This window comes from Capricornis sumatraensis, chromosome 1 (assembly GCF_032405125.1).
Source record: "Capricornis sumatraensis isolate serow.1 chromosome 1, serow.2, whole genome shotgun sequence".
Lineage (NCBI taxonomy): Eukaryota > Metazoa > Chordata > Mammalia > Artiodactyla > Bovidae > Capricornis > Capricornis sumatraensis.
This window is the reverse complement of record NC_091069.1, coordinates 95,176,817-95,195,359: the sequence shown is the minus strand read 5'-3', so window position 1 is coordinate 95,195,359 and position 18,543 is coordinate 95,176,817. Positions and strand designations below refer to the sequence as shown.

General features: G+C 40.3%; 1 protein-coding gene across 1 annotated transcript in view; it reads right to left on the bottom strand.

Moving 5' to 3' along the window:
- ALMS1 (ALMS1 centrosome and basal body associated protein) overlaps positions 1 to 14,453 on the bottom strand; it is a 189,251-nt gene extending 174,798 nt beyond the window's left edge. The window contains exon 1 of the mRNA XM_068972319.1: positions 14,163 to 14,453. Coding sequence (XP_068828420.1) covers positions 14,163 to 14,453 — 291 coding nt within the window. The remainder of the gene's footprint in view (positions 1 to 14,162) is intronic.
- Positions 14,454 to 18,543: the final 4,090 nt, after the last annotated feature.

Sequence of the window (18,543 nt, the reverse complement as noted above, 5' to 3'; positions counted from 1 at the left end):
TCCTGAAACAGCAGAATACACTTTTTTCTCAACTGAACATGGAACATTCTCCAGGATGGATTACATCTTGGGTCACAAATCAAGCATTGGAAAATTTAAGAAAACTAAAATTGTATCAAGCATATTTTCTGACCACAATGCTATGCAACTTGATATCAATTACAGGAAAAGAAAGAAAACTGTAAAAATCACAAATACATGGAGGCTAAACAACACACTTCTAAATAACCAACAAGTCACTGAAGACATCAAAAAGGTTATTTTTAAAAATACCTAGAAACAAAAAGACAATGAAAACACAATGACCCAAAACCTGTGGGATGCAGCAAAATCAGTTCTAAGAGGAAAGTTTATAGCAATACAAGCCTATCTCAAAAAACAACCACCACCAAAAATCAACAACCTGACTTTACACCTAAAGCCACTAGAAAAAGAACAAAAAACCCTGAAGTTAGCAGAAGGGAAGAAATTAGAAAGATCAGAGCAGAAATAAATGAAAAAGAAATGAAAGAAACAATAGCAAAGTTCAATAAAACTAAAAGTTAGTTCTTTGAGAAGATAAACAAAATTGACAAACCACTAGCCAGACTCATCGAGGAAAAAAAGGGAGAGGACTCAAATCAATAAAATTAGAAATGAAAAAGAACTTACAAGAGACAACACAGAAATACAAAGGATCTTAAGAGTCAACAACAAGTAACTATATGCCAATAAAATGGACAACCTGGAAGAAATGGGCAAGTTCTTAGAAAAACCTTCCAAAACTGAACCAGGAAGAAACAGAAATCATGAATGGACCAATTACAAGCACTGAAATAAAAACTGTGATCAAAAATCTTCAACAAACAAAAGCCCAGGGCCAGATGGCTTCACAGGTAAATCCCTCATTAAGTTTAGAGAAGAACTAACACCTATCCTGCTAAAACTATTCCAGAAAATTGCAGAGGAAGGAAAAACCCCATACTCATTCCAGGAGGCCACCATCACCAAAACCAGACAAAGACACCACAAAAAAGAAAATTCCAGGCCAATATCAAAATCCTCAACAAAATTTTAGCAAAAAAAGGCAATAATATATTAAAAGAATCATACATCATGACCAAGTGGGATTTATCCCAGGGATGCATGGATTCTTCAATATATGCAAAAAAATCAATGTGATACACATATCAAAAAACTGAAAAATAAAAACCATATGATCATCTCAATAGATGCAAAGAAAGCTTCTGACAAAATTCAACACTCATTTATGATAAAAACTCTTCAGAAAGTAAGCACAGAAGGAACCTACATCAACATAATAAAGGCCATACAAGACAAATCCAAAGCAAATATTCTCAATGGTGAAAAGCGGAAAGCATTTCCTCTAAGACTAGGAACAAGAGAACGGTGCCCACTCTCATCACTATTATCCAACACAGTGTTGGAAGTCCTAGCCACAGCAATCAGAGATGAAAAAGAAATAAAAGAAATCCAAATTGAAAATAAAGATAAAACTTTCGCTGTCTGCAAATGACATGATACTATACAAAGAAAAATCTAAAGATTCTGCCAGAAAATTACTAGAGTTAATCAATGAATAGAGTAAAGTCACAGGATATAAAATTAATACACACAAATCCTTTGCATTCCTATACACTAACAATGAAAAATCAGAAAAAGGTTAAGGAAACAATTTCATTCACCACTGCAGTAAAAAGGATAAAATACCTAGGAATAAACCTACCTAAAAGAAAAAAGACCCTATGCAGAAAACTATAGGATACCAATGAAAGAAATCCAAGATGTCACAAATAGATGGAGAGATATACCATGTTCTTGAATTGGAGAAATCAGTATTGTGAAAATGACTATACTACCCAAGTGAAGTGAAGTGAAGTGAAGTCACTCAGTCATGTCCAACTCTTTGCGACCCCATGGACTGTAGCCTATCAGGCTCCTCCATCCATGGGATTTTCCAGGCAAGAGTGCTGGAGTGGATTGCCATTTCCTTCTCCAGGGGATCTTCCTGACCCAGGGATCAAACCCGGGTCCCCCACATTGCAGGCAGACACTTTACCATCTGAGCCACTAGGAAAGCCCACATATATACAAATCTACAAATTCACTGCAATCCCTATCAAATTACCAATGGTATTTTTCTACAGAACTAGAACAAAAAAATTTACGATTTGCATGGAAAGACAGAAGACCCCGAATAGCCAAAGCAATCTTAACAAAGAAAAACAGAGCTGGAGGAATCAACCTTCCTGACTTCAGACTATACTACAAAGCTATAGTCATCACAAGTATGGTACAAGCACAAAAACAAATACAAATCAATGGAACAAGACAGAAAGCCCAGAGATAAATTTACACACCTATGGGCACCTTGTCTTTGACAAAGGAGGCAAGAATATACAATGGAGAAAAGACACCCTCTTCAGCAAGTAGTTCTGGGGAAACTGGACAGCTACATGCTAAAGAATGACACTAGAAGACTTCCTAACATCATACTCAAAAATAAATACATACTGGATTAGACTTAAATGTAAGGTCAGAGAGTATAAAGCTCTTAGGGGAAAACACAGGCAGGATATTCCTTGACAGAAACCACAAGATCCTCTATGACCCACCTCCTAGAGTAATGGAAATAAAAAAAAACAAATGAGACCTAATTAAACTTAAAAGCTTTTGCACAACAAAGGAAACAATAAATAAGATTAAAAGACAACCCTCAAAATAGGAGAAAACTGCAAATGAAACAACTGACAAAGGATTAATCTAGAATATATAAGCAGCTCGTACAGCTCAATATTAGGAAAACAGCCCAATCAAAAAATGGGCACAGATATTTCTCCGAAGAAGACATACAGATGGCCAATAAACAGATGAAAAGATGCTCAACATCACTAATTATTAGAGAAATGCAAATCAAAACTTCAATGAGGTATCACCTCACGCCAGTCAGAACGGCCATCATCAAAAAATTTACAAACAATAAATGTTGGAGAGGATGTAGAGAAAAGGGAACTCTATACTGTTGGTGGGAATACAAACTGATACAGCCATTATGGAGAACAGGATAAAGATTACTTCAAATACTAGGAATAAATCATCATATGACCCAGCAATCCCACTACTGGGCCCTGAGAAAACCATAACTAAAACTCAAGACACATGTACCCCAATTGGTTCACTGCAGCACCGCTTACAAGAGCCAGGACATGAAGCAAGCTGGATGCCCATCAGCAGAGGAATCAACAAAAAAAAAGTGGCACATACATACACAACAGAATATTACTCAGTCATCAAGAAGAATGAATTCGAGTCAGTTCTCATGAGATGGATGAAGCTAGAGCCTGTTATTATATACAGTGAACTCAGAAAGACAAAAACAAATATAGTAATTAACGCATATATACAGAATCTAGAAAAATTATATTGATGAAGCTATTTGCAGGGAAGGAATGAAGACAAAGATGTAGAGAATGGACTTATGGACACCGTGGGGGAGGGAGAGAGTGGGACAAATGCAGAACGCAGCATCAATATAAATACATTGTCCAGTGCAAGCTGGATAGGTGCTGAGAAGTTGTTGTGCGGCACAGGGAGCCCAGTCTAGTGCTCTGTGATGACGTGGAGGGATGGGATGAGTGGTGGGGAGAGAGGCTAGGGAGGGAGGGGATGTACGTATAATTATGGCTGATTTGCATTGTTGTACAGCAGAAACCAACCTACCAATGGGGGAAAAAAAAAAGTAATGTAAACTTTAAAAATAGAGGGTATATGGAGAGTCAAAAGACCCAAGAAAGCCAAAAAAACAACACAGACACTATCTGACTTAAAGACTTAGTATAAAGCTACAGCAATCGAGATAATGTGGCATTGGTGAAAAGCCAGAGAAACAGATCACTGTAACACAACAAAGTCCAGAAATAGACCAAAATAAAGACCACTGATCCTTGACAAAGGAACAAAGGCAACATAATGGAGCAAAGACAGTCTTTTCATCAAACGATGCTGGAATAACTGGATGTACATGTGCAAAAAGTGAATCGAGACAGATCTTACACCTTTCACAAAATTTAACTCAAAATGAATCATAGATGTAAACAGAGAACACAAAGCTGTAAAAACTGTAAAACATCAAGAATATAATATAGGAGAAAACCTAGACGATCTTGGCTATGGTGATCACTTTTTCGGTACAACACCAAAGGCACAACCCTTGAAAGAAATAATTGATAAGCTGGACTCATCAAAATTAAAAATTTTTGTTCCATGAAAGACAATGTCAAGAGAACGAGAAGACAAGCCACAGACTAGGAGAAGATATTTCTAAAAGACATAACCTGATAAGGACTGTTAACCAAAATACACCACTGAGCACACATACAGCTGGTCATCCGACTGCTTGGTACTGACCCAAATGGACTGAAAAGACGGTTAGTCTCTCAGTCGTGTCTGATTCTCTGCAGCCTCACACACTGCAGCCCACCAGGCTCCTCTGTCATGGAATTTTCCAGGCAAGAATACTGCAGTGGGTAGCCATTCCCTTCTCCAGGGGGTCTTCCCGACCCAGGGTTTGAACCCAGGTCTTCTGCATTGCAGGTAGATTCATTACAGTCTGACTCATCAGGGAAGTCCCACTAAAATATCCTTTAGTAGATGAATGAATAAAATAAACTGTGGTTCATTCAGACAATAATATTATTCAGAACTAAAAAGAAATGAGCCACTAAGTCATGAAAAGACACGGAGAAACTGTATTGGTGGATACACGCCATTATACATTTGTCAAAAACCATAGAATGTACAATACCAAAAGTGAGCCCTAATATAAACTCTGGCTTTGGATGTCAATGTAGGTTCATCATAACAAATGTATTACACTCTGACGTGGGATATTGACAGTGGAGGATGCTGTGCATGTGCGGGAGCAGGAGGTAGATGGGAAGTCTCTGTACTGTCCAGTTTTTTTTTTTGGAACCTACAATTGCTCTAAAAAATGATCTGTTGAGGAAATTCCCTGGTGGTCCAATGGTTAGGACACCATGCTTTCACTGCCAAGGGCACAGGTTCAATCCCTTGTGGGGGAACTAAGATCCCACAAGCTATGAAAGTAAAAGTGAAAGTCACTTTGCGACCCCATGGACTATACAGTCCATGGAATTCTCCAGACCAGAATACTGGAATGGGCAGCTGTTCCCTTCTCCAGGGGATCTTCCCTACCCAGGCATCAAACCCAGGTCTCCAGCATTGCAGGTGGATTCTTTACCAGCTGAGCCACAAGGGAAGCCCAAGAATACTGGAGTGGGTAGCCTATCCCTTCTCCAGCAGATCTTCCTGACTCAGGAACTTAACCAGGGTCTCCTGCATTGAAGGCGGATTCTTTAACAACTGAGCTACTAGGGAAGCCAAGCTATGGAGCATGGTAAAAACAAACAAAACCACAGTCTCCTGAAAAACAACTAAAACAAAGCTCTGGTCCAGCAGGCAAGGAGTTAGGAAGTCATTACTCCTATCACTATAAAAAGAAAAAACCTAAACAAATTGAAAACCAACAACTCTTCTTACATCCACCAGAGAATTGAAATTAAGGGCAAACTACAGTCCCCCAAATCAGAGAAGGACAAACAGATACAGACAATCACAACGAACGGGACAGAGTTCCAGAGCAGACACCACCAAGGACAGGGAAGGAAAGCCTAAATTGTAACTGACAAATAATTAGAAGCTCAGGATAGAGAACTCTGAGATTTAAAAACTCCAGGGAAAGTCTTAGAGGGGCTCCCACACTTTTGGAGTTTTACTTCCAGGAACTGCACCAGGTTTCAGAGTTAAGATGAGAGAAAAACCTCTTGCTCTGGCAGGAGAAGAGGGAAAAGTAGTCATTTCAAAATAAGCCTAGAGCATTCTGTCCTTAAGACCTGCCCATAAAAGAAACTAGTTCACCAGAGACTGGCGTTTTACAGAGACGAAGTGATGTGGGAAAGGGAAATAGTCAACTCCAAGCCCTCTCCTAGCTTTCTTATTTCATTTAAGGAGAAACCAATGCGAAACCCTAGTGGAGCTCACAGCCTAGGGAAAGAGTGAGACCTAATAACAGGGCTACAGAGCACCTCCCCTCCACCCATACCTTACCACTGTATCAACGGGGCTCCTGATGATACGGCATATGAGTGAAAGAACAGCACACCCAGATCTTATTTAGGAAGTCCTTAGAGAAATCCAAAGAAAACGGGGAACAAAAACAAGGTCATCAGAGGAAGTTTTAGCCTTTGACACCTACTGCTATGAGAAACAAACACAAAATCAGCTCTAACCACATAAACTTAACGAAATCTCACACTAAAAGGCTCTTTACTTCAGTTCCTATCATATATTCATTCAGTACATGCCTGGTTTTCCACACACACACACATTACAAAACATAAAAGACAAAAACAAAAGCAGGTTAGAGACAGCAAGGATCAGAATCAGACTCAGATAAGGCAGAGATGTTGGAGGTTCAGTTTGTAAAGATGCAAAAGTTCTGGAGATAGATGGTGGTAAAGATTATAAAACAATGTGAATGTACTTAATGAAACTTAAAACGGGTTAAAATGGGGAAATTCCCTGGTGGGCCAGTATTCAGGACTCGGTGCTTTCACTGCCACGGCCCCAAATTCAATCCCTGGTTGTGGAACTAAGATCCTGAAAGGTGCGAGGCTCAGCCAAAATAAACATATTTTTAGAATGCTTAAACTGGTAAATTTTACAGTATATATATTTTACCACAATTTTTAAGAAAAGAAAAAGAAATCAAGGTAGGAAAAAAGAAACGAGCCCCCAAACCATGAAAAGACATGGAAGAACCTTAAATACATATTCCTAAGTGAAAGAGGCCATTCCAAAAGGCTACATATTGTATGACTCTAACTACATGACTTTCTGGAAAATGCCAAACTACAAAGACAATAAAAACAGCAGCAGGTGCCAGGGTTCCAGAGGAAGGAGGGAAAGGACAAATAAGCAAAACACAGGAATTTTTTTTTTTAGGCAGTGAAACTATTCTGTGTGATACTGTAATAGTGGATATATGTCATTATACATTTGTCAAAATCCAAAGAATGTACAAAAAAGTGGACTCTAATAAAAACATACACTTATAATTAATAGCAATGTATCAATATTGGCTTACCAATTGTAACAAATATGCCAGCCTAATACAAGATGTTAATAACAGAGAAATCAGGGGAGGGAAAAGAGGTACATGGAATTCTGAACTTTTTGCTAACCATAGAACTGCTCCCAATAAAGTCTACTGGGACTTCCCTAGTGGTCCAGTGGTTAAGAATCCAGCTGCCAATGCAGGGGACACAGGTTCCATCCTTGGTCTGGGAAATACCACATGCTGAGAGGCACTAAGGCCATGCAGCACAACTTCTGAAGCCCACACTCCTAGAGCCCACGCGCCGCAACAGGAGAAGCCACAGTGAGAAGCCTGAGCACCGCAACAGAGGGTAGTCCCTGCTCACCACAGCTAGAGAAAGCCTAAGGGCTGCCACAAAGATCCGGCGCAGCCAAAACATAATGCTAACAATTTTAAAAAAAAGGACAGCCACCTGTGAAAAGATCAACAAGGAAATATAAGATGTGAACACACTATAAGCAAACTACATTACAGACTATTCCATCCTAGAGCAGCAAAATATACATTCTTCTCAGCATACACGGAACATCTCCAGGATAGACAATATGTTAGGTTACAAAGCAAGCCTGAAATTTTTTAGAAAATTTATCTTACTGACGTACAGGCGATTTACAATGTTGTGTTAACTTCTGCTGTACAGCACAGTGATTCAGTTATAAACACAAGCGTCAAATTTTTAAAAAAATTTAAATCATGGAAAGTATATTCTCCAGCCAAAATGGAATGAAATTAGAAATCTGTAACAGAAAGAAGTTAAGGAAATTCACAAACATGGAAATTAAGCAACAGACTCCTAAACAACCAATGAAAAGAAAAAAGAAATCACAAAGAGAATTTTCAACTATTTTGAGATAGACAACAGGCAGAAAACAACTCAGATGTCCATCAACTGATATGGATCAACAAAAGTAGTATATCCATACAATGGAATGCTATTAAGTCATAAAAAGAAAAATTGATGTTATTTACATGGATTCCTAAAAACATTATGCTAAGTGAAAGAAGCCAGTCATAAAAGACCACATATTGGAATTCCTTGGTGGTCCACTGGCTAGGACTCAATGCTTTCACTGCCAGGGTTCGAACCCTGGTGGGGGAACTAAGATCCAGGAATCCGTGTGGCATGTACCATATATTACATGATTCCATTTATATTAAATGACCAGAACAGGCAACTCTACAGAAGGGGAAAGTAGATTAACAGTTGCTTAGAGGAATGGAAGCAAGAGGGGTTGTAGCTAAAGTGTATAGGGTTTCTTTTTGAGGTCGTGAAAAAATTGTTCTAAAATTGTGGTGGTGGCTACACATATCTTTTAACATACTGAAAACCACTGAACTGTGCAATAAAATACAGGGTAAATTGCACAGTATTTAAATTATGTCACAACAAAACTATTTAAAATGTTTTTAAATAAGCCGGTTGAGCATTCAGCACATGAAGTAAAATTAAATAAATCAAAATAAACCTAGGGAAACAGTAAAAGATGAGAGCTGAAATTAACAAACTAAATGGTGAAAAAGTCAATAGAATTAAACTTAAATATAAGAGCAGTTTCTTTGGATGAAAAAAATTAACAAAACATATCCATAGTTATTCAGATCAAGAGGAAAATAAAATATATAAAATTAGGAATGAGAAATGGAAATAATCACAAATGCAATGGAAAAAATAAAGAATACTATGTAACACACTTCATTATAATTAACTAAAAATCCTTATTGAAATGATTTTCCAGAAAAATCATAAATTAGCAAAATTAACTGCCCCCCCAAAAAGGGGGTTTACCCAGTAGGTAATATGTTAATGAATCTGCTTACAATGCCAGAGACCCAGGTTCGATCCCTGGGTCAGGAAGATCCCCTGGAGAAGGGAATAGCAATCCCAGGGACAGAGGAGCCTGGAGCCGCAAAGAGCCAGACACAAATGAGCAACTAACAGTTTCAACCCAAAAAAAGTGAGACAGTCTATACAAATTACAACCCTGAAAGGAATCCACAGGCACAGTATCTTCACAAATTATTTTTCCAACATGCAAGAAAGTCTTGTATAATTTAAACTGTTCCAAGACATTAAAAAATCTTCCCAGTACCTCACATAAAAACATCATAATTCTGATTTCAAATTTGACCAAAAAATTTCAAGAAAACAATTTAACTTAAAACTATTATCATTTATCAAATATCTAAAAATAAAATACAGCACTTCCTTAAGAGAGAAACACACTATAACTGACAGCTTTCATCCCCAAGCACAAGAAAGTTTTAATACTAAGAACAAAATCTGTACTAATAGGCAAAAAAAAAAAAAGACTAAGAGTGGTACACTGTAGATAAATTTGGAGTTGAGGACTAGGAAGGTGAAGGAGTTCAGGCCTAAGCGTCTCTCCTAAGAAATGATAACCTGCTGATAGGAGAATGCTGAACACTAGATGAAGGCAAGAGGATGAAAATGCAGAAGAATCTGAAAAAGCAAACAGAAAAATGTTTCCAAGATCTCTTGATGATCCAGTTAAAAGTTGGAGACCAAGTGGTCAAAAGGTGCAAACTTCCAACAATAAGATAAATAAGTACTAGGTATATAATGCACAACATGACAAACAACGCTGCTGTACACTCTGTATGAACACTGCTAACAGTAAACCCTGAGTTCTCATCACCAGGAAAAAATTATTTTCTATTTCTTTATGTTTCTAAGCCATACGAGATGACGACTTGTGATAATTATTTTATGATGTATGTAAGTCAAATCATGCTATGTACCTTAAACTTGTAAGTGCTTCATGTCAATTATATATCAATATAGTTGGAAGAAAAGACTATTGTAAATAAATGATAAAACTAAAAACAAAAAAAGCTGAGGACCAAGAACTTCTATGATACCAATTCACAGAATTGAATTATTTTCCCTAGCACAGTTCAGAAATTTGTAGGAATTACAAAGCAGAGACGGTTCATGTTGAATGGTCAGGACTGGCATAAGACCAACAAAGTAAAGGCTCTGAATCACTCACTTCCCCGAAATCTTAAAAAGACTTGGTTGTGGGACTTCCCTGGTGGTCCAGTGGTTAAGAATCCACCTGCCAATGCCAGGTACATGGGTTCAATTCCTGGTCCCGGAAGATCCCATATGCTGAGCGCATCACAACTGCTGAAGCCCCCCAACTCTGAGCCTGTGCTCCACAGTAAGAAAAGCCACTGCGATAAGACGGCACAATGAAGATTAGCCCTCACTCACCGCAGCTAGAGAAAGCCCTCCCACAGCAACAAAGACCCAGCTCAGCTAAAAATAAATTAATATTTTTTTTAAGACTTGGTTGTAAGGCAGGTCACATTTTGTACTGAACTTAAAACAGTTCCATACCTTAGCTCAGCGTCATTAACTGGACTTGCAAACTTTACAAATCACCACTAGAACATCCTTATTGTCAGAGACATATGAGAGTGAGTCAAATATTACAATTTTGTCATTTAACTTGAGGCTATCCTGAATGAAATTAATGTCTCCCATCATTTGGCCTCTTCCTCTGAACGCTGCTACTGTTTAGTCACTATATCATGTCTGATTCTTTGCAACCCTGTGGACTGTAGCCTACCAGGCTCCTCGTCCATGGAATTTCCCAAGCAAGAATACTGGAGTGGGTTGCCATTTCCTTCTTCACGGGATCGTCCCAATCCAAGGACGGAACCCACATCTCCTGCTTGGCAGGTGGATTCTTTACTACTGAATCACCTGGGAAGCCCCATCCTTTGAAGACACTGAATTAAATACTACACCACAAACTCATCTTCAAAAACTTATAGTTCATAAATTTCTAGCAAGAAACATATAAATCTCTCCTTTAAACATTTTTCCAATTTATGCCAGTAAATCTTAATATATTAGTAAATAAATCTTAATATATTAGTGAGCAAAAAAATTATCTTAATACATTTTATATCATTTTAAAACTACCTTTAATACAGCACATCACCCACACCTTCATAAACCCTCCAAGGTAAACAAGAGAATATCTGATTTCTCTCAAAAAGGAAAAAACCCTCTACAGAAAAAATACTCGGGCTCTAAAAAGCAGTATCTTCTATTACACAGATAGATCACTGTTAAACAAAAGAATAATCTTGTCACATTGGCTGTAAAGAGGTAAAGGGGCTTAATTAAAATCTTCAAGGAATATTAAATTTAAATATTAACAGTTATTCAAACAAGAAGTCATAGAACAAAATTAAAGTTAGGAGATCTCATCCACAAATGTAGCTTTAGTTCTGGTCCATATGTATATAGATAACTTACAATTTGAAATGTCTAGCCCAGATCCCTCCTCTGATCTCCAAAGCCAAACCCATAATCTTAACACCCATCCTAACCATCTCATCACCCTACCCCATGGCCACCACTTCTACCATAAACTTGGCCATTTTTCAATATTTGGCACAACCATTTATCCAATAACCTGACACCTCCTTGCCCTTGTGTTCCACATCTAATCCATTATTAATGTAATACTAATGTAAAATTAGTGTACCACTGTGATTATTTTACTTCTTAAATACCTCTTGAATCAGTCTACTTTTCTGTATCCACCATGTCCCTCTTCCAAAATATCATCAGTTCCCAGCAGTACTGCAATGACCTAATTAATTAACATCCTTATTATTGCTGCTCCCCACCCCACCCAGTTATCAAGGCTGTTCTCTACTCTGCTATAAAGTGATCTTTCTGAAACACAAATCTTATCCTATATTTCTTTGTTTAAAAACATTTCAATGACTTCCATGGATAAAGCTTCCAAATCCCTGACATGGAATAGAAAGCCTTGAAGTCTGTAATCAACCCTTATTGGCTCCTGGTTCCTTGAAAACGCCATTCTCTCCTACCTACAGTCCCTTTCCACGTGCATTTCCCTCAGCGGGAAAGCTTCTTTTCCCTTTAACTAGTTAACTGTGATCTGTCTTCAGATCTCAGCTTGTCATAACTTCCTCAGGGAAGCTTTCCCCAACTTCACTGATAAAACAGATTCCCTTACTAAATGTTTTCAAAGCACGGTAGGACATACCATTTTTACTTTTCTTTCTTCGACCAACTGAATTTTGTCTGCCTCCCTCTTTAAAGTGCCTACACTAGAAAAAAAGAAACAACAAATATTTCCATTCATCAAGATTCCACAGCATAAAGCATAATGTGTGGCCCATGATGAATGCTCAACATGCTCAATGAACTGAGGACCGACAGGAATATTTACCAAGCAAAACAACTATTATTCTTTAATGATCAACAGCCTATAGCAATAATGTCCGGTAGAACTTTCTGTAATGATGAAATTATTCTACATCTGCATTGTCCAATTACACAGCCACTAATCAAGCGTGGCTACCGAGCACTTGAAAAGTGGTTGGTATAACAGAGGCACTGAATTTTTAATTTCATTTTAACAAATTAACATGTAAAGAGTCAGACATTGCTATGACTACTGTATTGAACAGCACAGGTCTATACAGTCTTTTCTCTGTCTTTGCAATTGTTGCACCTTGTTTCACTCTACCCAGCTGACACCTTATCTAAGGAGCAGTCTTGAACAATAAACCCTAGACTTCTTTTTGTCCCCACAAGGTTCCTCTCACAGAATAGAAACAGAATAGAAACTTAATGTCTGATGACTAGATATCCGAATTGTATACCTTTCCTTTCTCCCTGAAAAATAATCAATTAAATGCAGTTATTTTCAAAATGACCTTCAGGAGCCAGCCAAAAAATCAGCTCTTTCCAGTTTTCCAGACTGTTGGGAGCTGCAGCCTAATAAACCTGCTGTATCTCTAAGCCCCTCATACCTGCTAGGGACCCCTTTAAGGCTACAAAGAAGCTGAAGAAGCACAATTGGCCAGAAGCCACTAGAGATTACTATTCAGGTAACTTACTGAATGGGGAAACAATGAAAACAGTGACAGACTTTATCTTCTTGGGTTTCAAAATCACTGCAGATGGTGACTGCAACCATGAAATTAAAAGACGTTTGCTCCTTGGAAGAAAAGCTATGACCAACCTAGACAGCATAGTAAAAGGCAGACATCACTTTGACGAAAAAAGGTCCATCTAGTCAAAGCTATGATTTTTCCAGGAGTCATGTATGGATGTGAGAGTTGGGCTATAAAGAAAGCTGAGGGCCGAAGGATTGACGCTTTTAAACTGTGGTGTTGAAGAAGACCCTTGAGAGTCCCTTGGACTGCAAGATGATCAAACCAGTCAATCCTAAAAGAAATCAGTCCTGAATATTCATTGGAAGGACTGATGCTGAAGCTCCAATACTTGGGCCACCAGATGCGAAGTACTGACTCCTTAGAAAAGACCCTGATGCTGGGGAAAGACTGAATGCAGGAGAAGGGGGCGACAGAGGATGAGATGGTTGGATGGCATCACTGACTCAATGGACATGAGTTTGAGCAAGCTCCGGGAGTTGATGATGGACAGGCAAGCGTGCAGCAATCCAGGGGGTCGCAAAGAGTCGGACACGACTGAGCGATTGAACTAAATGTCGTGCAGAATCCACACTGTTCTCTCAAGCGGAGTCCCGCCCTTCAGGCAGATAATCTGTCTCCCCAACAAGAGAGTCCCTGGGCAACCATTCTCTCCTTTCCTACATCGCTCTTTTCCTCTCCCTCAGGGGATAAGCCCCACCTCCTCCCAACAGCGTTTCTTAAACCACAACACTGACTCCTCTGAACACCTGGTGTAATTCAAAAAGCCCGGGGCCTGGGGCGGGGTAACAAGAGAGATCTTTGCCTGAAAGGACGGGAGACCTGGAGTACTCGGCAAGAGTCGGGGCCCAGGAAGCGACAAGGCCCCTACAAGCCATTAAAAGCACACGTACTGTTGTCAGGCACCGTGACGGGCGGCGAGCAGGAGGCAGACGGCAGGGAACAGGCAAAGCGCTCAGGGACCACCCGTTACCCTGCCCGACGGCGGCCCATACCTCTCCCCGGCCCAGCTCACCTTCCCGGGGCTGGTCAGCTCGCTCTCCGAATAGCGGTGCCTCGGGAGAGACGCCTGAGGCAAAGCGGCGCCGGGTTGCGCTTGCAGCCAGGCTTTGGCCTCCTCGTCGTCCTCGTCGTCCGTACTCTCCCGACGCTGGCTCTCGTAGTTAAAATCCGCCTCCGGCTCCCGTCTCTCCTCTTCCTCCATCTCCTCCACCATCACCACCTCGTCCTCGTCCAAGTTCTCCGCCCCCTCCTCCTCCTCCTCCTCCTCGAGCTCGCCGGGCCACGGTAGGTCCTCAGGCTCCATATTGGCGCCTCGCTCTATGAGGTGGAGGAGGAGGAGGAGGAGCGGGGAGGGGAGAGGGAAAGGAGGGGAAAGAGACGACTGGCGGTTTTGGCTGCGCGCAGGCGCAAAGACGGCCGACGCCTTCCGCGGGGCCGGGTGTTGGGCGGACGGGGCGGGGCAGGGAGAAAGCGCGCGTTGCTAAGGACGCCCCGAAGGGGCCGGCGGGAAGGCCCGCGGCGCTGACCTGCGGGATGGCTAAGCCGACGCCTAGTCACCGTCACGGGCTGGGGGCTTGCTCACAGTACTGTAAACTCACAATAAACCCAGACAGGGCTCCTGTCGCAATAGGGAAGAATCTAGTCCTCGGCTGGGCCGGGCCAAAACTCAATTTTCCCCTGCCCCGAGGGGCAATCAGACTCTGGGACAAACCAAAAATAATCAAACCTGCAAATTATAAATTTTTCAAAGTTTTCAATGTATTATGGGCACTTGAACCCAACAGCGGAAAAGTGTCAGAGGCAGTAGAGGGGTTAAGTAAGAACTGGACTCTGGTATCAGAAAGATGGGAGCTTGAATCCTAACATGGCCTCTAGCAGCAGTGAGACCAACCCTCTTTGAAATGAGGGTCAGTTCAGTTCAGTTCATTTCAGTCGCTCAGTCGTGTCCGACTCTTTGTGACCCCATGAATCACAGCACGCCAGGCCTCCCTGTCCATCACCAACTCCCGGAGTTCACTCAGATTCACGTCCATCGAGTCAGTGATGCCATCCAGCCATCTCATCCTCTGTTGTCCCCTTCTCCTCCTGCCCCCAATCCCTCCCAGCATCAGACTCTTTTCCAATGAGTCAACTCTTCTCATGAGGTGGCCAAAGTACTGGAGTTTCAGCTTTAGCATCATTCCTTCCAAAGAACACCCAGGACTGATCTCCTTTAGGAAGGGCTGGTTGGATCTCCTTGCAGTCCAAGGGACTCTCAAGAGCCTTCTCCAATACCACAGTTCAAAAGCATCAATTCTTCGGCGCTCAGCCTTCTTCACAGTCCAACTTTCACATCCATACATGACCACTGGAAAAACCATAGCCTTGGCTGGACGGACCTTTGTTGGCAAAGTAATATCTCTGCTTTTCAAAATACTATCTAGGTTGGTCATAACCTTCCTTCCAAGGAGTAAGTGTCTTAATTTCATGGCTGCAATCACCATCTGCAGTGATTTTGGAGTTCCAAAAAATAAAGTCTGAAAGTTTCCACTGTTTCCCCATCTATGTCCCATGAAGTGATGGGACCAGATGCCATGATCTTCGTTTTCTGAATGTTGAGTGTTAAGCCAATTTTTTCACTCTCCTCTTTCATTTTCATCAGGAGGCTTTTTAGTTCCTCTTCACTTTCTGCCATAAGGGTGGTGTCATCTGCATAGCTGAGGTTATTGATATTTCTCCTGGCAGTCTTGATTCCAGCTTGTGCTTCTTCCAGCCCAGCGTTTCTCATGAGGGTAATAGGCCCTTGTATAGGATGGTTGTAATAATTACGGGAGATTACATGTGAAGGGGTAGTGGTAGGTATTATTTGTTGACTACTGAATAGTAACAGTAAATGCTTACAGATTTGTGAGACAAGTGTTATAATCATTTTGCATTTGAAAAATCTAAGGCTGAGAAGAATAATTTGGCCAAAGTCTCTTACCTTATACGTGGCTGGCAATGCCATCCCAGGTCTTCTGTAAGTCCAGTAATTGCCTTTGCCCAGACCTACAGCTAATTAAAAATAAAGTAGAAATATTTATACTGATAATATATATGTTTGGGGGTTAGTCAATGATTTTTAAATGCTTAAAAAAAACAAAGATTTCCCTATCCCTTGAGAACGCTTATAAAATGAATGGCCAATTAAAGAATCTTGAGATCCCTTGTTATTATCTAAGGAGACAGACACAATTAAAGTGAAGTCCAGCAAAAATTCTTCACGGTATTGTAACAGGAGGGAAAGGGGCAGGGCACAACCGACAGTGGTGGCATAATTTAGGGGCTTTGCCAAGAATGAAGGTCCTATCTGCCAATGACACAATCCGGGGAAAGCTATAAAGATAGAATATGGAGGCCCAAAGCCTCAGGACTCCTTGGAACACCTCTAAATGAACTTTGAGTACATATAAGTACAATTCTTCTTATGGTGGGTTCGGGCTTTTTCTTGCTAGAGAGCTATGGCTTTAATGATAGGGAAAAAATTGCTTTATTTTATATTTTGACTTGAGAAACCTCTCCAGTAACAGGATCACATATTTCATTGAATCTGTTATCAACTAATTCTGTAAAACTTTTCCATTTACCTAGAAACCCCACTGTCCTTATCATCCACGAATGTCAGGAAAAATAAAGAGAACTAGTGGAATTATAAAACTAATTATCAAATCTCTCAGAAATCTTCAAACTTCCAAATCCCAAAGAACTTCTATTTACCTTCATAGCAATAACAGGAACCTCTCTGGGATACATGTGTCTCCTTCTGAATTAACGATAGGCTGCCTCCTGTATTTAGGAACCACTTTCAATACTAAATCCTACCTTGCTACAATCTGATATGACAAATTGCTCCAGGGGCCCACATAATAATTCCTGCTGTATCAACAATAGGTAGAATCTGCATTTCCAAAGCATCCACCTAAGTAACTTTTGCATGATCTGAAACCTGGAAATTTGATCTTTCTGAAAAAATATCAGAAGAAAACTTCCCTTGAACCTCAATGGGAAAGACCTTATCAGGTACTGCTGACAAGTGGACCAGCAGTGAAATTCCAAGGCATTGATCTTGGGTCCATGTCTCCCAGCCAAAAATATAAGCATCATTTTTTCCTGACTACAGGATGTCCATTCCATTAGAAGACCTCAAACTGAAGATTCTTGGGAATTCTCCAGAAGCTGCTGATTACAGAAGTGGACAGCTTGTGCCCATGACAACAAAACAAGATTAATTTTCTGATTCTTCAGCATCCTTCACCCTACCACTAATCTTGCCTATTATTGTACTTTGACAACTAACAAAGTGATTTCTCAGTATGATCTACATTACCTGCATCTTTTTACTTTTGACTCCCTGTACTTTTCTGCTGCTTAAGAAAAGCAATACCTGTATATATTTCTCAAACCATAGCTATGCTCTTAATTAAACTGGCTATTGACAAACTTCAGTAGCTGCACTTCTAAGCACTTCATAGTGTAGATTTTCTTCTATAGGCCCCTTCTGGTTCTTAAGCTTTTCTCATGTAATTAATCCCAAACTTCAATCTTGTAAAAATCAGACCTTGATCCACACCTCAACAAAATGTTTCTCTGAGGGTGAAGATCATTCAGTCATGTCCAGCTCTTTGCGACCCCAGGTACTGTAATCTGTCGGGCTTCTCTGAGGGTATTACAACCTTATTAGAAAAACCTAGCTCTTCAGGAATGGCAATTAATATTGGGGCTATCCTTGTGCCAATAGTCAGTTTGTTCTCTTCAGAAATACTGGAGCCCACTTTGCAGAAACCTATTTTACTTAACCAAGAAATCTGCCCATCGTGAGGGACAAACTACTGACTTGCTCCCAATACACTTAATAACACTTGTACTCCCAGTATAGTCTGTACCCCTACTAGAGTACTGCTTCTTACATGAATGTCAGGCTTATACACTCCTACTAACTTACCCTGTATATTGAATCTAATAGTTAGAGGTTTTTGAATGCTTAAAATGATCAGTCCTCCAGTGGCTCATATTTCCCTGAGAAAGATACCCAGAAACCAAGCAAATGAGGCAAGCAGAGACTCACAGACAACTTGGGAGAACTCCCAGGAGGGAAAGCTGACTTTCTCTGTGTATGTCCTCAGTGAATGAAATTCCCACAACAAAATTAACACAACTGAAAAAGATGCTGCAAACATTTTTCTCTGACTTTGTTATTAAGACTTGGCAACTGAAAAGTCGTGTCCAACTCTTTGCAACCGTATGAACTGCAGCACGCCGTGCTTCCCTGTCCTTCACTGTCTCTCGGAGTTTGTGCAGACTCATATCCATTGAGTCAGTGATGCCATCCAACCATCTCACCCTCTGTTGCCCCCTTCTCCTCCTGCCCTCAATCA